We start from the raw sequence: 24,506 nt of genomic DNA, 5'->3' as shown, positions 1-24,506 counted from the left end.
ATACCATATTCCTTCCCTTATTCTATACCTTATTCTGTACCTTATACCTTCCGTTATTCTATATCATATGCCTTCCCTTATTCTATACCGTATGCCTGCCCTTATTCTATACCATATGCCTTCCCTTATTCTATACCTTATACCTTCCCTTATTCTATACCATATGCCTGCCCTTATTCTATACCATATGCCTTCCCTTATTCTATACCTTATACCTTCCCTTATTCTATACCTTATGCCTTCCCTTACACCTGGTCCTAACCGGATCCTAGCGAGCGACTTCAATGTTGCCTGTCTACACTGAATCCGTTAAATATGCCATTGTGTTGCGTCACAGGCTTCCATATTTCTCATTCAAAACAGCAGAGCAATGCGAGCGACAAAAAGAAAATAGAAGCAGGGCGTCCGACAAATGTTCTCTCAAAAACGTTGCGCTGTTCGCATCGCTTCAGTCAGGACACTCCAATTGAAAACAATGCAATTAAATGGATTTTATCGCTAATGCTAGTTGGTGTTGCGTTCGGTTAAGACAAGGTGTTGTTCTATACCTTATGCCTTCCCTTATTCTATACCATATGCCTTTCCTTATTATACCTTTTGCCTTTCCTTATTCTATCCCTTATAGTCACATGTAAAATCAGAATGACAGAATGTGATAATCTGCTAATCATATAAACTTATAGCTGGGACTCAGACAACATTTAAAATGTTGACACAAATTACTATTTAGTGAGCCAAATGCTTTCCAAATAGGAAACAAATAGGAAATCTGTAGCTTGCTCAGAGTCCCTACACATGAAATTAATCACCAACAATGTAGTTAGCAAACCCAAAGTTTATTACAGAAGACTGGCAAGTGGCTGGAAAACAATTTAGCAGATCTCACTGAGGCCCAGAATGTGCCTGACACGTTTACATGAATCACAGAACATACAAGTGAACCCATTGGAATAAAAGAAGAATACATGAAAGTTAAAATTTATTCCTACAAGACACAGAAGGAAATTATTACAGAAGGAAAGTCAAGATCTCACGTGACATAATGTCCTCATATGGACTTTCCTTCGAGAGGAGCTGATAGGGGGACAGTTGGTAAAAGAAAACCAAAGACAAACGTATCGTAATGGGGGCCGCATTTACTGTACGTATGGCACCTAATAGAACTTGATGGACACGACGCTATCTGGCGTTCTAATATCTTGAGGCCGTGTCAGGCTCCGCCCACTCACCCAAACTCTGGTTCCCCCCACAGCTGACAGCACAGGAGCTGATCTGATAGGGGGACAGTTGGTAAAATACAACCAAAGACAAACGTATCGTCTGTAATGTCTGGTTTCCCCCACAGCTGACAGCACAGGAGCTGATCTGATAGGGGGACAGTTGGTAAAAGAAAACCAAAGACAAACGTATGGGTAATGTCTGGTTTCCCCCACAGCTGACAGCACAGGAGAGGAACTGATAGGAGGACAGTTGGTAAAATAAAACCAAAGACAAACGTATCGGTAAACGTATCGTCTGTAATGTCTGGTTTCCCTCACAGCTGACAGCACAGAAGTGGAGCATCATCTGGAGAGGAAGGAGGACGATTCATCTGTGCTGCACCTCATCCTGGCTGAGCTGCAGGTGTTGCGAACACACATGTCCTCCGATCACCCAAAGCATCATGGGAAGAGCTGCCTGTACCTGAAGACAGCAGCCAAGTGGATCAACGCTGTTTACTTCATTCTGTATCTCTGTGCTGCCACTGTTTTTCTAGCTTTGATCGGCAAAGAGTGGTTTAACTAGCTGTGTGAGTAAATAGATTGAAAAATAAATATGAACATAATATATCAAATCTGTTCCTTAGCTCAAAAAGAGAGAGGGTGTTGGTGAAAATTAGGACTGTCAGCGTTAATGCGATTAGGGACAACGCATTAATTTCATATCACAAAATATTCTATTTTACACCGTCACCTATTGTGTTATCAACAATTTGCTTTGACTGATACTGTTTGACTGACACCGTTTGATGCACTGTTTCATGTCCTTAAACTGCCACAGACAGTTCCTGACACATTTATTGTAAAACACAAGGGAGGTCATGTGTGCAACACAGAGCACATCTAAGCACACCAGAATGTCCTAGTTGTATTTAAAAAGCCTTCTGTTGTATTTAGTTTGAATAAATATCAGATTTGGGAAAAATACTCTCAGGGTTTCACAGAGTCATCCTTTGTGTGCCGGTGTGCTTGTGCGGTGCTAGCATAGTGGCAGCACGGCTAGCATCCAGTAGCCTGAACAGTTCAACACACAGATAGGCCCTTTCCGAAACAGAGTCCCTACTCACTTCGACTCAGTTAGCGAGTGAACTTCCTTTTCAAGTCACACTCGTGGGTGCGGAGAACACTCGCATTTAAAGGGTAGGGGTTAAAAAAGCGCTACATTTCGGATGCGCTTGAAGGGAGATGGGAATTGACGTCAGATTTGTTTTCATAGAAATTATGAGGCAATATATATTAAATCGCCAGTAAAGATGTTCTGGGCACCCCTGTGTATTAGAATTAGGTTGGACTGTTCAGTTTCCCCACGTGTGTTTAAGTTTCAAGGTAGGCTAGAACTTTTTCTCCTTGGGAAAGCATTGGTATTGAGATGCACGAGTTTTAATCAAATCTGTGCAGTATGCTAATTATAAATGCTAACTGGATTTAATAATAATGTAGCTAGTCTTCTATGCGTCATTGCGTTCACGATTATGAATGTTTTATTTGGATTAAATGTGCATGTCGAGGGGCGGGTGTCCATTGAGTGCGCACGAGAGGGAGAGCAAGAGAAAGCGGGCCGAGGCGAGGGGTTTTACTTTTATAAGCCTACTGTTTGGTAAAGTTGCACGCATAGTCTACAATGAAAACTTGCGAAAGATATGTACTGTATGCTTTCACCCGAGCAGCGCCAGGTGCACCATTGCGACATTTGTTTTTCAGTCACACTTGGTCCTTGAGTAGGCAAAGCTTCCACGTTTACAGGGATGTGACGTGGTGAGCACAGAGTGGAGGGGCTGTGTGTGCGTGCGTGCGTGCGTGCGTGTGTGTGTGTGTGAGTGAGAGAGAGACGCCTGAGTGACAGAGAGAAAAAAAAAACTTTAAAAAATAAATTAATAATGAAATGCAACATGTGATGGCCGGTGTTGAATCTGTGGCTACAAATTAGTCTATGTGTGGGAAACACTGCTGTGTATTAGAATATACATTCCTCTTCTCTCCTTTCATTACTATGAGTGAGGAGTTGCATTTTATGCTTTAGGCCTATTTAACATCAAATTATAAAAGTGCTGTCAATGCGACCTGCACATGTGTTTAAATATTACAGCCTACTTCTGTACGATCTTGCACATTTAATTTTACTGAGTATCAAACTAAACATGAGTTGCTAAAATGTAGCTTAAATCACGCTTTTGTCTGTAAATGCTGTCATACGGACCGAAAATCAACTGGCAGGGAGATTACATGACACAAGCTGCACGAACACGTGAAAACGGTTGCACCTGCTTGCCAAGTCAGCATCCATGCAGACTTGCTCCTGGAGGCGTGGTAGCTCCTCTCCCTAGGCACTTTACTATCAAATTTTGTTTTGGATGATACCCGATGTGGCGGACCCTCGCGTGCACGCACAAAGAAAGTGGAGGTGTGTAGGGGGAGGGTTTAGGGGCACGTTTCGGAAAGCTTCTGCGCTTGTGCCCTTAAACAAGGCACGTGACCTTGAGTTGCTCCTTAAAATAGGCATGTGACCTTGAGTTGCTCCTTAAAGGAATAGTTCGGAATTTTGGACATAGGACCTCATTTCCAACTTTGCCGAGGGGATATAAGTCGGTGGAGACCGCATTTTTATCGCGTTTAACCCCTTCCTCCAGTTGCAGCGTTCCCCTTTGCTAAGGCTGGTCTTACCCTTAGCCTACTCATTCCACAGCACACCCGAGACAGGTAAATTAAATCGTCAGACTATCGATATACATGTCCGTGTTGATAGAATAATTTTAGAAATACAACTAACCTTGCAACTCAATGATTTATTACATTTTGAGGGACTACTTTCTCAATATCAATCCGCCACTGCCATACAGGGAACAAAGTAGGCTATTGCAATGGATGCAAGGTTCGTTTTATTTCTAACACTGTTCTATCAACACTAGGCATGTGCATCGATAGTCTGACGTTAACTCTTATTTGTTTCGGGTGTTCTGTGGAGTGTTTTCAGTGGCAGGCTGGATGTTACCGTTGACTTGCGTTATCTTGGCACCAGATTAGCACGAGATGAACGCTGCAACTCATAGGAAGGGCAGAAATGTACTGAAAATAGTCTTCACTGACCTATATCACCCCGACTAAGTTGGAAATGAGGTCCTATGTCCAAAATTCCGAACTATTCCTTTAAACAAGGCACGTGACCTTGAGTTGCTCCTTAATTATGGCACGTGACCTTGAGTTGCTCCTTAATTAAGGCACGTGACCTTGAGTTGCTCCTTAATTATGGCACGTGACCTTGAGTTGCTCCTTAATTAAGGCACGTGACCTTAGGCGCGTTCAAGATGGCTGCGCAGCACAAAAACTGCGCAGGACAAGATGCACGTGGTTAAAAATCTGTCCACGATGGTCTAGATGGGTGTGTTTTCGACTCGGCAGTCGGTATCACATGGCCTCAACTTATCGCGGGAGCAAGGCGTGGCCAGGCAGAGGTACTGCGGAGCGCAGCGGAGCCTAGACCCTGCCTTCATGACGTCAGGTCTTTACCCTAATTGGCTTTTACATCCCTGACGTATGTGCAGGTGTTTAGATGCCTCCTCATATCCACACGGGTCCGTGCGGGTCCGTGCCTCATGATTCGTCACATGGTCAAGTCTAGACTACGGGAAGTAGAGAGTGTACAACTTCATAGCAGCGTTTGTATCCCCTCCCCTGCTGCCACCGGCAGCTCTCGCTGCTGCAAGAGGTCATTTGGAGTTGAACTTGAACACGCCTCTTGAGTTGCTCCTTAATTAAGGCACATGACCTTGAGTTGCTCCTTAATGAAGGCACGTGACCTTGAGTTGCTCCTTAATGAAGGCACGTGACCTTGAGTTGCTCCTTAATGAAGGCACGTGACTCTGAGTTGCTCCGTAATTAAGGCACGTGACTCTGAGTTGCTCCTGTGTGCAGGTGTGTGTGTGTGTGTGACCTCGGCTTTTGGTATTTACCATAATTAGCATAGCACATAAAGGCACCATAACTCTCTGCTGCATGTGTGTGTCTCTCTTTTGACTACTGACTACTATCTGCTCTGTGTGTGTGTGTGTGTGTGTGTGTGTGTGTGTGTGTGTGTGTGTGCAAGGCACGTGGCCCTGAGTTACTCCTGTGTGTGTGTGTGTGTTTGTGTGTGCGTGTGTGTGTGTGTGTGTGTGTGTTTGTGTTTATTTTGTATGTGTGTTAATGTTATCTGTGTCCTATGTGAGTGTTCTCTATCTTTGTGTGATTCAGTTTTGTTGAAGTAATAATAATGAATATGAATGAAGTTTAATTTATATAGTGCCTTTCTCAAACCCAAGGTCGCTTTACCTTTTAAAATATGAAGGAAAATACAATAAACAAACAAATAAAATACAACAAACAAACAAAGTACCCGTGTTTGTCTAATTAGTGTGCTTCAATGTCTTTCTGTGTGTGTGTGTGTGTGTGTGTGAAAGAGTCTAATCATATGTTCTGATGTTCTCATGTTTCCACGGCATTCATCACACAGAGGACAGCTTTATTAATGTGTGTGTGTGTGTGTGTGTGTGTGTGTGTGTGTGTGTGTGTGTGTGTGTGTGTGTGTGTGTGTGTGTGTGTGTGTGTGTGTGTGTGTGTGTGTGTGTGTGTGTGTGTGTGTGACCGACCCTACAGCTTTATTAATCCTTTTCAGGCCCACACCCACGTAGGCGCGTGTGTGTGTGTGTGTGTGTGTGTGTGTGTGTGTGTGCATGAGCCTACAGCTTTAATAACCATTTTTAGGCCCAGGCCCATGAAGGGACCAAAGAAAACAAATCCAATCCAATCTAATACAATCAGGACACCTGCTCAAATTAGCAAACATTATCCTATGTGTGTGTGTGTGTGCGTGTAGGTGTGGTCACAAGCTTACCTGGACCACGGCAGACTGTATAAGAGACTCACCTGAGTGGTCCGGTGCTCATACCTGACGGAGACGCACCTGAGTGGTGCTCGTACCTGACGGAGACGCACCTGAGTGGTGCCCATACCTGACGGAGACCCGCAAGTGGACAGGTGAACATGCGTCTGTGGATGTTACTGAGTCTCACTGCTGCCATTGGTGAGTTTCCACTTATGTCTACATGTGTGTGTGTGTGTGTGTGTGTATACCTCTGGGTATGGGGTCCCTTAGAAATGTGAGGACTTTGAAAGTGCTTAGTGTGAATGTGTGTGTGTATAATGTACAATTAGTCTGAGTTTATAGTGTAAGTGCTCTAATAAGTATTATACGATTGTATACACACAGGTTTGTGTGTGTGTGTGTGTGTGTGTGTGTGTGAGAGAGAGAGTGTGAGCATGCATACCTATGTTGATCTAGATACTGTAGATGTGTGTGCAGAGTCTCTCACCTGTAGTTACCTGTTGTCTCAGTGTGTGCCGAGTCTCTCACCTGTAGTTACCCGCTGTCTCAGTGTGTGCAGGGTCTCTCACCTGTAGTTACCTGCTGTCTCAGTGTGTGCAGGGTCTCCTAACTGTAGTTACCTGTCTCTGCTGGAGCACCTGGGGATGGGATCCAACAACTACAGCCTCTCAGCCGTCCGCCCTGTCAGGGACTGGAGGACTCCCACCTACGCCACCGTTAACCTCTACCTCTACGTCATCATAGACGTGGTAAGTATGAGTGTGAGTGTGTGTGTGTGTGTTGTGTGTGTGTGTGTGTGTGTGTGTGTGTGTGTGTGTGTGTGTGTAAACATGTCTGTGTGTATCAGCTTGTTCGCCATCGCATTGGGTTGTGTAAAGTGTGTGTTGTTTTGTGTCAGATGTCAAAAAGGTTTGTGTGTGTGTGTGTGTGTGTGATACATGTGTGTGTGTGTGTGTGTTTACCCCAGGATGAGAAGCTCCAGAGCTTCACGACTGGAGTGAGTCTGTCTGCAGTGAGTAGTGATCCGATCCCATCTACACACTGCTCTCTGCCTACATGTGAACCTGCAAAGCGAAATCAGTTGCTTTGCGCACAATGCTATTTTGAGAAAATCCACAATAAACAAACTTCCTGGTTAAATGAATTTCATGGTTTCGCATAATTCGACAGTATACAGTCTACAGTTCCATATCTTGAACTCATTTCACGGAAAAACATACGTTTTGACTGTTAAACCCAGGGAAGATTCAACACATTAGCAGTCATTCCTGTTGTCCATGCCACTTAAACAGGTGATTTCTCCGATTCTGGCATATCGTGACAGGAGAACTTTGTATGCGATTATCTTAGCCAGGGCTGTACGCTTAGCTTTTTCACTAGGAGCATAGGTCCTCCTAAATGAAAAAATGTAGGAGCACAGAAAAAAATGTAGGAGCACTATGAAATTTCCTTGAAAACCTTATTGCCTTAAGCAGTATACAGATCATTCACAGCAGTGGCAATCCTAGTCTCTGCTCAAACCCTCCACACACACAGAAAATGGCTTGTCTGGTTTCTATTTCATATTTTGAATTCACAATTTGTATACATTTTGTTAACAATTCATAGCATTATAGGATCTGCATAATTACTTATAGCTTAAAATTCAAAGCAATTTGAAATCTTCATATTGATTACACTTGTCTTTAATGATATTACAGGGGTGGTGTGTAGGTCTAATTGAGTGCCTGTCACTTTAAGAAGTACCGCCTACCATAGCCTACATGAACATAATTAGGTTTCATTCGGTTTTAGGAAAATAGTCACGCATTGTTCAAGGATACATGTTTTTCATTAAATAACATGAATGTTCAAAAAACGAACAACGGTACAGACAAATATTTCCGGTGTAATAGAAAAGATGAGTGTCCAGCAATGTTAACTTCTTTGATTTAGGTAGCCTACCGTGGCATGGCATTGTGAGTTGTCCGTGTACTTTTTCCTTGGTCATGTTTAACTGGGTGCTTAACTTATTCTACCATGACTTGTCTTGGAGTTTGGCAGCCTATATCTGTTATAGGCCTATCCAATGAGTGACAACCAGTGCTCAAAATAAAACGTTAAGGTATTCTCCTGATAACGTCAGTGGAATGGATTTAATGTGAACATAGCCTACATAAAAAGACGCAGTGGCTATATGATACAGCGCACATTTGCGATGAAAATGTTCCGCCTTTTTAAAGCAGATGTAGCCTACACCGAATCGTGGTTAAATACATCATTTAGACAACAGAATCAGTAGGATACCATTTTTGTTTCATAGAAGTCTACCAGGCCTATGTCAATGCAGGCTCGGGTGAAGCTGGGAGGAACTTAACGCACGGTTTCCACACCGTGTTTAGCCCATCAACCGTGATAATAATAATATTTGAAATGAACACGGTAGCCTAAATGTTATAGTCAACATTTTTATCATGGTTTACCGTTTCACCGGTAATCGTTACATAGTCACCAACTGATAACGAACAGATTGAAGAAAAAGAAGAATGGATTTGGAGTGACATTTCTTGCATGTGTGTGAGAGCGCGAGGTTGATGCTGAAACCGTGTCCAGCCAGGTGCTCAAGAGTTGTCAACTCTGAAATTTGTATGCGCGAAAATTGTACTATACTTTGATCCACTTGGTGTGGATTAATTTTAGGAGCAAAATGCGAATGAAAGGGGTTGAAATCAGTATTCATACGTGTGCGAGCATTTTAATTTTTATACTCGCACTAATATATTTTTACTCGCATTTGCGACGACCTGCTCGCAGTGTACAGGCCTGATCTTAGCGATAGTTTGTGTAATACCTTTGATATACATATCGTTGGAAAGCTTAGTTTATGGCCGTTCATGTGAGCACTTGACTTAATTTTGTAAACTTTACCAAAGCGACTGATTTCGCTTTGCAGGGTCACATATGTTTTTACCATTGTGTGTGGACACACTTTAGTTTATGTGTGTGTACACACTTTTGTTTATGTATGTATGTGTGTGTACGTACACTTTAGTGTATGTGTGTATGTGTTTGTGTTTGAATCCTTCAGTTTATGTGTGTGTGTGTGTGTGTGTGAGTACAGTACACTTTAGTGTGAGTGTGTTTGTATGTACACTTTAGTGTGTGTGTGTGTGTATGTACACTTTAATGTGTGTGTGTGTGTGTGTGTGTGTATGTATGTGTATGTACACTTTAGTGTGTGTGTGTGTGTGTTTGTGTGTGTGTGTGTGTGTGTGTGTGTGTGTGTGTGTGTGTGTGTGTGTGTGTGTGTATGTACACTTAAGTGTGTGTATGTGTGTAAACGTTCCTCCTCTGCAGTCCTGGACAAATGAACTCCTTCGCTGGAACCCACTGGACTTCTGTGGCATCCAACAGTTCAACGTCCCCAGAGAATACGTGTGGAGACCGCACTTCACCATCATGGAGAGGTGTGTGTGTGTGTGTGTGTGTGTGTGTGTGTGTGTGTGTGTGTGTGTGTGTGTGTGTGTGTGTGTGTGTGAGTGTGTGTGTGTGTGTGTGTTCAACGTCCCCAGAGAATACGTGTGGAGACCCCACCTCACCACCATGGAGAGGTTTGTGTGTGTGTGTGTGTGTGTGTGTGTGTGTGTGTGTGTGTGTGTGTGTGTGTGTGTGTGTGTTCAACGTCCCCAGAGAATACTTCACCATCATTGAGAGGTGAGACATCTGGCTCAGTGTGTGTGTGTGTGCAAAGACAAATCTAACAGACAATCAGATAAAAAAAAAGAAACACTCAAAGTTGCAAAACTACGAACTCATTGGCTTGGACGTGACACACAAGTGAGACGAAGGACCAGCATGTAGAAATACACACCAGACTGAACGTGTGCTGTGTGTGTGTGCTGTGTGTGTCCTCAGCGCTGAGCTTTAAGGAACATGCGCTGTGTGTGTGTGTGTTGTGTGTGTGTGTGCTGTGTGTTTCCCCTCAGTGCTGAGCTTTGAAGAGTGTGTGCTGTGAATGTGTCCTCATCATTGAGATGAAGCAGAGCGGGGCTGATCAAGCCTCCCAGGTTCTACTGAGGGCAGCTGTGCTGTGTGTGTGTGTGTGTGTGTGTCCTCAGCATTGAGACGAAGCAGAGCGGGGCAGAGCAAGCCTCCCAGGTTCTACTGAGGGCAGGCGGCATGGTCTTCTATGGAGACACTTACAAGATCACCAGCACCTGCAACATGGACCTGTACAAGTTCCCCTTCGACACACAGAGATGCAAACTCACACTTCTGGCACTCCTCACCACAAGTGAGTGTGTGTGTGTGTGTGTGTGTGTGTGTGTGTATGTGTGTGCGTGTCAAAATCAATACTCTCTTTTTACAAGTTAGTAGTACATTCATAATTGAGTGTGTAAGTGAAAGTGTCACGTTGTCCCGGTAAAGCTATTTCCTGTTCTAAACAAACGACCTGCAAGTAGCATTTTCTATGGCCTGCACCGTGTTGTTTCTTTCAAAATTAAAATAAATTATTTTAAGCGGAAAAAAATCACTACCGTTTCGAGGCGTGTATGTATGCTTCTGATGTACTAAAAGGAGACGTTCACGCTAGCATGAAAAAAAAAGTTTATAATGTAATGGCAAGCTGGGCTAATCTATGATTACATGAAGTTAGCTAATGTCAACTCGTAAATTTATTTGCGCAAAAACGTGGCTTTTTCTGTAAAACAATCTGGCATAGTGAATTGTGAATTTGGTTTGTTTAGAACAGAAATGTTGGTTGTTACGGAAACGTGATATCACACTTACGCACTCTATAGTCATCGTTCACTGCATTTGGTGTTTTGTATTCACCATCACACACACACACACACACACACACACACACACACACACACACAGTCAACCAGATGCAACTGTTCATCTCCTCCAACTCCTCGGATGTGACGACGGGGTCCCTCACCGTGTTCCAGACGCAGGGCGAGTGGGACCTCATAAGCATCCAGGTCTCCAAGGACAACCTCACCGTTGGCCCCCGGGAAGTGTTGGATCAGCTGGTGTATACGGTACGAGGCTAATGCTAGCTCTCCAGCTGGTGCACAGTATGAGGCCTAACGCTAGCTCTGCAGCTGGTGTATATGGTGTGAGGTTAATGCTAGCTCTCCAGCTGGTGTATACGGTATGAGGCTAACGCTAGCTCACCAGCTGGTGTATGCAGTATGAGACTAATGCTAGCTCTGCTGGTGCATACGATATGAAGTTAACGGTAGCTTTGCTGGTGTATACGCTATGAGGCTAACGCTAGCTCTATAGCTGGTGTATACGATATGAGGCTAATGCTAGCTCTGCAGCTGGTGTATACGGTATGAGGCTAACGTTAGCTCTGCTAGTGTGTACGGTATGAGGCTAACACTAGCTCTACAGCTGGTGTATACGGTATGAGGTTAACGCTAGCTCTTCTGGTGTATATGGCCAGCTGGTGTATACGGTATGAGGCTAATGCTAGCTCCGCTGGTTGTGGTGTATATGGCTAACGCTAGGTCTCTCGCTGAGATTGACCATTTAAAATGACAGTAACTGAAAAACTTTACCCGCAAACCCTCTGATCTTTTCTGGGTTTCTCACGGCAGTTATTTAGTTTGGGTTTACAGGGCATTGGAGGGTGAGAAGGCAGTTATTTAGTTTGGGTTTACAGGGCATTGGAGGGTGAGACCTGGGCTCTTTCTAAAGAATTGTGCTGATATTTAGAAGTGGAAGGGCTGTATTGTATTTGTAAAGTGGTGGCTTTGAAAATGTGTAATAACTTTAGAAAAAGTAAATGTGCTTCCTTTAAGTCCTGCAATCTGAGGATCCCTTACGGTTCCCATAAGACCCTTTTGATCTAGAACTCTCCAGCATTATCTACTCTCTGCTGCATGTGTGTGTGTGTGTGTGTGTGTGTGTGTTTTCCTGCCCCAGATCACCATCACCAGGAAGCCCCAGCTGTACATTATTAACTTCCTGGTTCCTATCTTGGTCTTCCTGGTTCTGGACCTAATGTCCTTCTTCATGAATGAGTCCGGAGGGGAGAAGTTGGGCTTCAAGGTCACCATCCTACTGGCCATCTCTGTGCTGCTGCTCATCCTCAACGATATCCTGCCCTCCACAGACAAGAAAACACCTGTTATAGGTCAGTCCAACACACACATACACACACACACACACACACACACACACACACGTGTCATTTTATTCAGGCAGGGAAGTGGGCAGTTATGAACACAACCTGCTTGATCTACGTGTCCACAGGAATGTTCTGCACTGGGGTCTTCTCGTTTGTTGGCTGCAGCATCGTTGAGACGATCACGGTCAGTTTCCTGATGCGGATGGCCTCCAAGTGTGATGCGAAGGCTCTTACCTCGAGGACCCCAGAGAAGATGAATGGGGAAGGGACCGATCAGCCAGGTGAGTCAGCCTTACCTTATGCCTTCACTTATTCTATACCGTATACCTTCCCTTACCGATCAGCCAGGTGAGTCAGCCTTACCGTATGCCTTCACTTATTCTATACCGTATACCTTCCCTTACCGATCAGCCAGGTGAGTCAGCCTTACCGTATGCCTTCACTTATTCTATACCGTATACCTTCCCTTACCGATCAGCCAGGTGAGTCAGCCTTACCGTATGCCTTCACTTATGCTATACCATATACCTTCCCTTATTCTATACCTTATGCCTTCCCTTATTCTATACCTTATGCCTTCCCTTATTCTATACCTTATGCCTTCCCTTATGCTATACCGTATACCTTCTCTTATTCTATACCTTATGCCTTCCCTTATTCTATACCTTATGCCTTCCCTTATTCTATACCGTATGCCTTCCCTTATTCTATACCTTATGCCTTCCCTTATTCTATACCTTATACCTACCCTTATTCTATACCATATGCCTTCCCTTTTTCTATACCTTATACCTTCCCTTATTCTATACCGTATGCCTGCCCTTATTCTATACCTAATGCCTTCACCTATTCTATACCGTATACCTTCCCTTACCTTATTCTATAGTTTATGCCTTCCCTTATTGTGTATAACTATGCCTTCCCTTATTGTGTCCCTTATTCTATACCATATGCCTTCATTTGTTGTATATAGCTTATGCCTTTCCTTATTCTATCCCTTAGTCACATGTAAAAACAGATTGTGATAATCTGCAAATAACATACATTTATAGCTGGAAAAAGGACTCAGACAACATATAAAATGTTGACACATATGACTATTTCATGGAAAATATATGTTTATTTTGAATTTGACAACAGCAACACATTTCAAAACAAGTTGGGACAAATGAAAAGAAGTGTCTTGCTGAATACCGCTACAGTGTACTGTAATACTGAATCCAGGTTGTCGTTTCTTTAGTTGGTTTGACTCAGTGGATTACTGAGCCAAATGCTTCCCTAATAGGAAACCTCATCAGTAGCTTGCTCAGAGTCCCTACACATGAAAAGAAGCACCAAAAACGTAGCGAACCTGAAGTTTATTACAGAAGACACAGAAGGAAATTATTACAGAAGGAAAGTCAAGATCTCACGTGACATAATGTTCTTATATGGACTTTCCTTCGAGAGGAGCTGATTGGTTTTCTTTTACCAACTGTCCCCCTAAGACAAGTCTGGTTTCCCCCACAGCTGACAGCACAGGAGAGGAGCTGACAGGGGGACAGTTGGTAAAAGAAAACCAAAGACAAACGTATCGTCTGTAATGTCTGGTTTCCCCCACAGCTGACAGCACAGGAGTGGAGCAGCATCTGGAGAGGAAGGAGGACCATTCATCTGTGCTGCACCTCATCCTGGTTGAGCTGCAGGTGTTGCGAACACACGTGTCCTCCGATCACCCAAAGCATCATGGGAAGAGCTGCCTGTACCTGAAGACAGTAGCCAAGTGGATCAACGCTGTGTACTTCATTTTGTATCTCTGTGCTGCCACTGTCTTTTTAGCTTTGATCGGCAAAGAGTGGTTTAACTAGCTGTGTGATTAAATCAATAGTATGAATAAATAAATACAGGCATGATTCGTATGTGTAATGATAAAATGTCTTCTTTAGCTCAAAAGGTAGAGGCTGGCGATTAAAAAACGTTACTCAGACACAGTACATCCTTCTGGTAATTGGTTGGTGGTAACTACCCATATAATAACCCCTCATATATGTAGCAGAATGCTTCTGAAAACAGTAGAATGTTCCTGAACATAATATAATGTAAATGTATAAAAATAAAAATAAATAAATAAAAATTAGTCAATAAGATGTTCCATCAGACAGACTGTGGTGCTGGTCTCCTTTCTTACACACTGCTTCTTTTAAAAGGAAACAGACACATTATGGGCCACCATTTAGATGGCAAGGTTCAACAAGCACAGTTCTCAAGCATGAATTGTAGCTATCTTGGGGAGTGTGGAGGTACTGAGCTGACTCCAGTTCACATTTACAATGGTCCACATGGTCTTAAATTAGGAAATTGACATTTGGGGACTTATATGGGGACTAGAGACTTGAGGACTAGAGACTTATGGGGACTAGAGACTTATGAGGACTAGAGACTTATGGGGACTAGAGACATGGGGACTAGAGACTTGAGGATTAGAGACTTATGAGGACTTGAGACATATGGGGACTAGAGACTTGAGGACTTGAGACATATGGGGACTAGAGACTTATGAGGACTTGAGACATATGGGGACTAGAGACTTGAGGACTTGAGACATATGGGGACTAGAGACTTATGAGGACTTGAGACATATGGGGACTAGAGACTTATGAGGACTTGAGACATATGGGGACTAGAGACTTGAGGACTTGAGACATATGGGGACTAGAGACTTATGAGGACTTGAGACATATGGGGACTAGAGACCAATGAGGACTTGAGACATATGGGGACTAGAGACTTATGAGGACTTGAGACATATGAGGACTTGAGACATTTGAAGTCTAGAGTGTGAGGACATTTGAAGAAATTTTTTTCAGCAGAGATTTGAAGAACATGAGTGTCGCTATGGAGATATGAAAAACGTGTGTCGCTGTCGCTATGGAGACATGAAGAACATTTCTGCTTAGAGATTTGAAGAACATTTGTGTAGCTGTGGAGAAGAAGAATTGGGGCACAAGAGGACCAGCGAAGTGTTCAGTGACTTCTGATCAGTGACATGGTGGAGACAGCAGTAACAATGGAAAGGCGGTTGCCCTAGCATTTACAATCAGGACCTTGGTGTTGCTAACGAGGTGAGAGTGTGTGAGTACAGTATGTGTGTGTGTGTGTGTGTGTGTGTGTGTGTTAGAGCATGGATACCCGACCGAAGCCCGACGGGACCCGTCGGAACCCGAAGGGTTCGGTCGGAGTCGGACAAATATTTAGAACTTATCTTCGGGCTCGGGTCGGACCCGGACACATCAGCGCGATAAAACATTTGAAATGTAAAATGAAAAACAACTTATTTCACTTGATGTTCGTTTTTGTGATAGGTTTGTAATAGATTATCCTGATTATCTTGATTCCTGATCCTAACAGCATAACATATTTCCTCCTGTGCGCGAGATTTTTCTGCGACAACGAAACACGTACAGTAAGTGCAGTTGTGAGCCGTGCTAAGATGGAAGATTGCAAACAGAAGTTAGCCTCTGGAGAGTTTAAGACCATCAAAAACGAGAGAGGAAAATCGTAGCATGTAGACATAGCCTACATAACTGTGCCCGGCCTCTTGTTCTAACGCGTGCACTTCTTGCTCCGTGTGTGTGTGTGCGCTCATGGCTCCGCTTATCTGTGCCGACGTTTCCGAATGCCTTTCAATTGATTGATACAATCGGACTTTCCACACAAGCAATATCCACGTGTGTCATTAGTATGCCTATGCAAATAGTGTGATTTGAACTGTGTCGGGCCCGGACGGGCTCGAACACAAATATCTTAATGCCTGTCGGGTTCGGGTCGGATTCGATCACTGCGCTGTCGGGCTCGGGTCGGTCGCGGACAGAAAAAATCGGCCCGATCCACACTCTAGTGTGTGTGTATTTTCTTTCTCCTCTTGTTGTGAGAACTCTGCTTTACCTTTAGATGTTGGAGAGATTGTCCTTCCATAGTGGTGACACATCTGTGATGTTTACGGTAATCGACTGTGATTGTGGGTTTCCATATGTGTGAATGGAGGTAGTTCTTGTGTGTGTGTGTGTGTGTGTGTGTGTGTGATTGAGGGTTTCCATATGTGTGAATGAAGGTCGTTCTTGTGTGTGTGTTTGTGTGTGTGTGAGATTGTGGGTTTCTATATATGTGAATGAAGGTAGTTCCTGTGCGTGTGTGTGTTTGTGATTGTGGGTTTCCATATGTGTGAATGAAGGTAGTTCTTTTGTGTGTGTGTGTCTGTGTGTGTGTATGATTGTGGGTTTCCATATGTGTGAATGAAGGTAGTTCTTGTGTGTGTGTGTGTGTGTGTGTGTGTGTGTGATTGTGGGTTTCCATATGTGTGAATGGAGGTAGTTCTTGTGTGTGTGTGTGTGATTGTGGGTTTCCATATGTGTAAATGAAGGTGTGTGTGTGTGTGTGTGATTGTGGGTTTCCATATGTGTGAATGAAGGTAGTTCTTTTGTGTGTGTGTGTGTGTGTGTGTGCGTGTGTGTGTTTGTGGGTTTCCATATGTGTGAATGAAGGTAGTTCTTTTGTGTGTGTGTGTGTGTGTGTGTGCGTGTGTGTGATTGTGGGTTTCCATATGTGTAAATGAAGGTAGTTCCTGCCCTGCTTCTCATGTTTCCACAGTATATTGATCTTTCAGGCAGAGGGCAACCTTTATTGGTACAGCCAAGCATCTGCCGTCTTTGTCTGCGTACATGTTTGTTGAGCCGGTGTGTGTGTATGTGTGTGTGTGTGTGTGTGTGTGTTGTACTCAAGTAAAAGGAAATAAATAAATAATCTGAGAAATATTCTCAAGTAAAAGTTAAAAAAAAACCTACTTTGTTAATACATTACTCAACTAACAAGTTACTTTTTTGTTGATATATTTTGTATTTTTGATTGATCTTTAAAGCGATTCTAAAGTATCCTTTACGCCTCCTCTATAGGCTAGTCATAGAGGCAACCATATTACAGTGTGGTGTGCTTTCCACATGATAAACAAACAAGCCCAGTTCTGATGGACAGTCAAACACTAATATGCACTCCACCATTATGTGATTTTCTGTTCTATTCTTCCTCCAGTGATCACCAGTCACTGGTCTGTTTGCTCACTCATAGAAACGCGCAATAGCAAGGCAAGGCAAGTTTATTGATAGAGCACATTTTAAACATAGGGATTCTTCAGTGTGCCTGATGGGGCCTGCCAACAGGTTTCATACGGCCCCTATGATGTTTCGGGTAGGAAGGGACATTTGAAAGCAAAAACACATCCAGTTTCCTTCAACAATGTGTAAAGAAACAATATCTCTATGACATGATAAATGGATTAAGCCCAGAACTAAAACACAGCACTACAGACTGTCCTCAGGACGGGACACATACACATGGAAGTAGGGTGAGACAGAGCCATATAAAGAGAGAGTTGCGACAACTCCATTGACACTAATGTTCCATATTTTCTCAACAATAGTTCCCGGAAGTTAAGATCGAACACTTGTTAAAAGACGGTTATTTTAACGAACAGTCAATCGCTTCCGGGAACTATTTTGAACTATTTGAAGTTACACGAACCACGTCACAAACCGAATTTTCTGTACCCGGGTTGTCGCAACTCTCTTTATATGGCTCTGGGGTGAGACAGATACAGCATTATGACATCGGCACATGGAAGTAGGGTGAGACAGAAACAGCATTATGACATCGGCACATGGAAGTAGGGTGAGACAGATACAGCATTATGACATCGGCACATGGAAGTAGGGTGAGACAGAAACAGCATTATGACATCGGCACATGGAAGTAAGGTGAGACAGAAACAGCATTATGACATCAGCACATGGAAGTAAGGTGAGACAGAAACAGCATTATGACATCGGCACATGGAAGTAGGGTGAGACAGAAACAGCATTAGGACATCAGCCATGGAAGCTGGGCTGAGAATGTATTCTGTAGCCGGCGTTGCTATGGCGGAGTCTGTCGTAGCTCTTGTTCCCGCCAGCGTGCTCATGTCTGGTGACCCGGAAGCAGTCGATGTGGCGGAACTCTACTGCGAAGAGGCCGAAGAGCAGGAAGTAGGTCATGACCAATGCCCACTCCGATATGGCCGACAGCGACCGGAACCCAGACACTTGGAGAGCCACAACTGGAGGGCAGTTAAGGAGGGCAACAGGGTAACTGGGGGCATTTATTATATGATTGATTGAATGACTTTTGTTTATTTGCTATTCCCCTTCATATTCATCGTTTATTTACATTAGGTTATTGATTGAATTGATATTCTCCCTACTATTGTGTAATCATAACTCATTGTGTGTGTCTTTGCACAGTGTGGGTGTATTTGCACAGTGTGGGTGTATGTGTGTGTAAGTGTGTGTTTGAACAGTGTGTGAGTGTGTGCGTACAGTATGTGCGTGTGTTTACATGTGTGTTGTTTGAACAGTGTGTGTGTGTGTGTGTGTGTGTGTGTGTGTGTGTTTAAAGACAGGATACTGCCGAGGAGGAACACTGTGGAGAGGCTGCAAAGGAGAGCACGCAGTGGCGCCACCCAGTGGCCATCCTGAGTCAGCGCAGCTTTCAGCGTGAGCCACAGCTGCAGCCAGAAGTAGAGCAGACCCAGGCAGAAGGCCAGCACCGCCCCACAGGTGTGGACCCAGAACCACACGGACACCTGGGGGAGCAGGGGGGGCGGAGTTAAGAACCACATGCACACCTGGGGGAGCAGGGGTGGGGGGGGGCGGAGTTAAGAACCACACGCACACCTGGGGGAGCAGGAGGGGAGACGAGGGGGAGGCGGAGTTAAGAACCACACGCACACCTGGGGGAGCAGGGGGGGGGGGGGGGGGGGGCGGAGTTAAGAACCACACGCACACCTGGGGGGGGCAGGAGGGGAGACGAGGGGGAGGCGGAGTTAAGAACCACATGCACACCTGGGGGAAAGTTAAAGAAGGGGGAAGTTAAAGCAACACTAAAGCACTTTTCCTCTGTTGCACACGTGCTATTTGTTTATCCAGCAAATAACAGACCAGGTAGAATATGTTGCATGATTTTATGAAAGTATGATGTATTGCGACACCGAAGCAAGTACAATTTGTAGTTTCTGATGTGTCATTTAATCGAACTACAGATACACTACCCCACCTCGTAAAGTTACATAGTGTGGTTATAGCCGATAGAGGGCCGCGAAGTGAAAAGCAGAAGTGCCATTCACCCTGTTACGAGTTGATGAACCGCTGAAATGATTTTGGAAAGATTATTTTAAGGTACAAAAAACACTTTAGTGTTGCTTTAAGTTCAGTTAAAGGAGGGGTTATGATTACGGTGATGCCCCCAGTCCAGTTAAAAGAGGGGCATGATCACAGTGATGCCCCCAGTCCAGTTAAAGGAGGGGCATGATTACGGTGATGCCCCCAGTCCAGTTAAAAGAGGGGCATGATCACGGTGATGCCCCCAGTCCAGTTAAAGGAGGGGCATGATTACGGTGATGCCCCCAGTCCAGTTAAAGGAGGGGCATGATTACGGTGATGCCCCCAGTCCAGTTAAAGGAGGGGCATGATTACGGTGATGCCCCCAGTCCAGTTAAAGGAGGGTAATGATTACGGTGATGCCCCCAGTCCAGTTAAAGGAGGGTAATGATTACGGTGATGCCCCCAGTCCAGTTAAAGGAGGGGCATGATTACGGTGATGCCCCCAGTCCAGTTAAAGGAGGGTAATGATTACGGTGATGCCCCCAGTCCAGTTAAAGGAGGGTAATGATTACGGTGATGCCCCCAGTCCAGTTAAAGGAGGGTAATGATTACGGTGATGCCCCCAGAGAGTGTACTTCCTGTAAGAAGAGAGAGAATGAGAGGACAGAGAGGAGAAGAGAAACAGGGGGATAAGGGAGAGGAGAGGGAGGAGGAAGAGAGAGAGAGAGAGAGAGAGAGAGAGACAAAGAGAATGAGGAGAGGAAGATAGCAAATGAGGAGAGGGAGGGGAGAGAGAAACAGGGAATGAGGAGAGGAGGATAGAGAGAAGGGGAGAGAGAAGGAGAGAGAGGAGGAGGAGGAGAGAGAGAGGAGAGGAGAGAGGGAGGAGACAGTGGGGGTGAGAGAGAAGGAGAGAGGAGAGGAGGAGGAGAGAGAGAGGAGAGGAGAGAGGGAGGAGACAGTGGGGGTGAGAGAGAAGGAGAGAGAGAAGAGGAGGAGGAGAGAGAGGAGAGGAGAGGAGAGAGAGGAATAGGAGAGAGGGAGGAGACAGTGGGGGTGAGAGAGAAGGAGAGAGAGAGAGGAGGAGGAGGAGAGAGAGGAGAGGAGAGAGAGGAATGGGAGAGAGGGAGGAGACAGTGGGGGTGAGAGAGAAGGAAAGAGAGAGAGGAGGAGGAGGAGAGAGAGGAGAGGAGAGAGAGGAATGGGAGAGAGGGAGGAGACAGGATCACCTGGAAGTTTCCGAGGACGGATACCGCTGCAGCAGAGATGAGGATGATCACCAGGCTCGCCCGGTTGACATGACGACAGTTGTCACCAAGGTCTCGCACTTGTTGGTAACGGATAACGCCAATCCAGACAACTGGAGAGAAGCACATCACAAAACACACACACACACACACACACACATGCACACCATATGGAGAGTGAGAACACACAACACATGAAGAGAGTATCACAGGACGCACACACACACACACACACACACACACACACACACATAAATAACATATGGAGAGTGAGGTATCACAGAACACACACACAGAGTGAGACACAAGTTCATAAGGTGGTGAGTACTCAACACTTTATATAGATAATCCACAGATGACATTGACATTCATCTCACAATACTAGAACAAATGGTATTATTCCAGTTTGAGTGACATGTAAAATGACCAATCACAGGCTGTGTTAGTGTAGTAGGTACTCACCGAGGAACGTGCACCCGTTACAGATCTGAGAAAACACCGAGCTCTGAGGAGGATAGGAGCCACACACACTGCACAGGAAGAGAGTCACAGTCACTAAAGACTACAGGAAGAGACTCACAGGTACTAAAGACTACAGGAAGAGAGTTACAGGTACTAAAGATTAAAGGAAGAGAGTTACAGTCACAAAAGACTACAGGAAGAGAGTCAGTCACTAAAGACTACAGGAAGAGAGTCACAGCTACTAAAGATGAGAGTCACAGCTACTAAAGACTACAGGAAGAGAAACACAGCTACTAAAGACAACAGGAAGAGAGTCACAGTTACTAAAGACTACAGGAAGAGAATTACAGCTAGACAACAGGAAGAGAGTCACAGTTACTAAAGACTACAGGAAGAGAGTCACAGCTACTAAAGACTACAGGAATAGAATCACAGCTATTAAATATTACAGGAAGAGAGGAAGCTAGCTGCAGTTAACCTGAAGGACAGAATTAGAGTGAATTTTTCGCTCTAATTGAACTAGCCTGCATGTGTTTGATACTGTAGCCATGGTTACAGATTAGAGTGAATCTCGTCTGCTATGCACTAGCCTGCATGTGTTTGATACTGTAGCCATGGTTACAGATTAGAGTGAATCTCGTCTGCTATGTTCTAGCCTGCATGTGTTTGGCTGCCGTGGTCAGTCAGAGAGGAAGATACGGTCCTCACCTGATGTAGGGGAAATGTTCAGACACATTAACTGAGTGGTTGGACACTGCAATGCCAAACCTGGAGTGTTTATGGGCAGAGAGAAGAAAGAGAGAGAATGATTGGGAGGAATAGAGGAGATGAGAAGAAATAGATTGAATGATAAGGAAGAAGAGGAGAAGAGAAGACATAGATTGAATGATCAGGAAGAAGAGGAAAGGAGAAGAGAAGAGAGATGATTCAGGACAGTTCAGATAGGCCTTGCAATACAGTTCATTATTATAAACACACACACACACACACAGGTGGATAGCTGTTTATGTTTATGGATGTCATGGATACTCACACCACCCACATTCCAACAATGCCCCACACCGCCAGGAAAACAGGAAGTAGTGCCCAGGCCCACATCATCAGCCAATCAGATTCCCTGTGGGGTCATCGGGGACCAATCAGGCAAGTGAGGTTAATTAAGGGATTTACAGGGGGTGTCACAAAGCAGGATTATTCAGGTGGTTTACAGGTTTCACTCCAGACAGTCACCCAACAAGCTGACTAAACAACTTTGAGGAATGACCCTTGCTGTTACCTGTGTGTGTGTGAATCTCGTGTTAAAGGCAGCCAATGCAGTTCAGTTTTTTTGTGAGTGCTACTGGGCTCCTGCTATATTATGGTAAAAAGACTTGCATAGGATACCTTTAATAGTGACACTTGCATAGGATACCTTTAATAGCAACACTTACATATGATACCTTTAATAGTGACACTTGCATAGGATACCTTTAATAGCAACACTTACATAGGATACCTTTAATAGTGACACTTGCACCTTTAATAGTGACACTTTCATAGGAGCATGACAACATTACCGATATGACTTGACTGATATGATATCAATTCAGATGCTTCTCCTAACCCTTCTATGCTTCAAAGAGAAACTCTGACAACAACTCTGCAGTGTTCTATTGCCTTATTATCAGGAGAGATCCCCCCATACAAAACAACCTCTGGAGATATTTTGCCATGATGTGTTTACAAACAACCCTAGTGACCCAAACCCTAGTAGTTTGTTTCCTTTCAGCTGCAAGATGATAAAACATATATTTAAATATATGCCGTCAAACCAACAGGCTTACCTTCAGTGTTTGAATCACCCAGAAATGGCCCTGCGTACTCTGGTTCCAAGGCTACTGGAGCGTAAACAAAAACATAAACAACAGCAAAGAAATAAGAGCAGAAGAAAGAAGAAAATAAACAAAACCTAGGTGACTAAAAACACGGCTAAGCTAACGATGAGCCTGCAGTAGATAACAAAAAACAAGGCTAAGCTAATGATGAGCCCACAGTAGATAACTAAAAACACGGCTAAGCTAACGATGAGCCTACAGTAGATAACTGAAAACAAGGCTAAGCTAATGATGAGCCCACAGTAGATAACTAAAAACACAGCTAAGCTAACGATGAGCCTACAGTAGATAACTAAAAACACGGCTAAGCTAACGATGAGCCTGCAGTAGATAACTAAAAACACGGCTAAGCTAACGATGAGCCTGCAGTAGATAACTAAGAACACGGCTAAGCTAATGATGAGCCTACAGTAGATAACTAATAACACGGCTAAGCTAACGATGAGCCTACAGTAGATAACTAAAAACACGGCTAAGCTAATGGTAAGCAAACGCTCCAGAGCTCCTGAACGTTGGCTTGTGAAGCTCACCTGACGTGAAATGTGTGTGTGAAATGAGTCTGCCTGAAACACCCCTCGCAAGAGGCCCAGAGAGAAAATCCAGAGTGGTGTGTGTGTGTTGGGAAACTGACCACAGAAACAGTCACACACGTAAATGCCCAACCGCAGCAGAGCACAGCTGACAAAATGACCACACCTTCCCGCTTGTTCGTTTGTTTTGACAGAACGGGGAAGTTACACAAATAACCCTCATGTCATATAAATCACAATCGTGTAAAGGAGTACGCAGGCCAACAAAACCCAGTTTCTCAAAAACAGTCTGTATCTGATCAGCAGCCACCATTTACAGTAAAGTGTATGAAATGAAGAGCTAAATGAAGAGAACGCAATATGTGTGTGTGTGTGTACACAGTATGTGTGTTTGTTTGTGTGTGTGTGTGTGTGTGTGTGTGTGTGTGTACTGTATACCATGAGTGTGTGAGTGTACTAAGTAATGTGAGTGTGTATGTTTGCATCTGATCAGCAGCCACCATTTAAAGTGTATGAAATGAAGAGCTAAATTAAGAGAACACAATGTCCTGATAAAAGTGTTCCATGCTGTTCCATGAGAGGTTGTAGTTGTTCCGTTTTCATTTCCCTCCTCTGGCCCATCTGTGGTAAGATAGGGCCTACAGGAGGATTCTACAATAGACCTCTGAAGTTCGCCTACAAAAAAAAGGAAGAGCTGGAGGTTCAGGAATTAAGGGAAGTCATATTTGTCCGTTTGAAGTTTACAACGTTATCCCTTGCTTGCTGTGAGGCAAGGGGAAAAGTTGGTCCAAGAGTTAAGCAAGGTCGCCTTGTTTGGACCTGTTGCCTAGTTTGTTGCCTAGTTAATTGCCTGAAAGAAGTGTCGCCTAGATTGAATTGAAGATCCCTGTATCTTGCCTGGACTCCGATCGTGCTTCCCTGATCTACCTATTTATGGAAATAAATGGATATTATTTTTGTACTGAACTGCTGTTTCCCGCCATCTC

At 44.2% G+C, this 24,506-nt stretch overlaps 2 protein-coding genes across 3 annotated transcripts in view; one reads left to right on the top strand and one right to left on the bottom strand.

The window, feature by feature from the left end:
* The window catches only part of LOC134070502 (5-hydroxytryptamine receptor 3A-like), a 5,753-nt gene extending 3,968 nt beyond the window's left edge, over window positions 1-1,785 (top strand). Inside the window, exon 9 of the mRNA XM_062526886.1 lies at window positions 1,541-1,785. Coding sequence (XP_062382870.1) covers window positions 1,541-1,785 — 245 coding nt within the window. The remainder of the gene's footprint in view (window positions 1-1,540) is intronic.
* A 15,491-nt stretch (window positions 1,786-17,276) lies between these two features.
* Window positions 17,277-23,681, bottom strand: LOC134070000 (modulator of macroautophagy TMEM150B-like). Of its 2 annotated transcripts, none has more exons than XM_062526181.1 (8): window positions 23,521-23,681; window positions 22,940-22,993; window positions 22,150-22,233; window positions 21,825-21,884; window positions 21,117-21,184; window positions 20,637-20,767; window positions 18,713-18,890; window positions 17,277-18,365 (listed from the first exon to the last, which is right to left on the bottom strand). In XM_062526181.1, the coding sequence occupies exons 3-8, from the start codon at window positions 22,215-22,217 to the stop codon at window positions 18,139-18,141; spliced, it is 732 nt and encodes a 243-aa protein (XP_062382165.1). In that variant the 5' UTR covers window positions 22,218-22,233; window positions 22,940-22,993; window positions 23,521-23,681; the 3' UTR covers window positions 17,277-18,138. The 2 variants fall into 2 exon arrangements, with proteins under 2 accessions (XP_062382165.1, XP_062382164.1); XM_062526180.1 differs by having other exon boundaries at window positions 22,940-22,990.
* Between the last annotated feature and the right edge of the window lie 825 nt (window positions 23,682-24,506).

This window comes from Sardina pilchardus, chromosome 22 (genome assembly GCF_963854185.1).
Source record: "Sardina pilchardus chromosome 22, fSarPil1.1, whole genome shotgun sequence".
Lineage (NCBI taxonomy): Eukaryota > Metazoa > Chordata > Actinopteri > Clupeiformes > Clupeidae > Sardina > Sardina pilchardus.
This window is presented reverse-complemented; position numbering and strand designations above follow the sequence as displayed.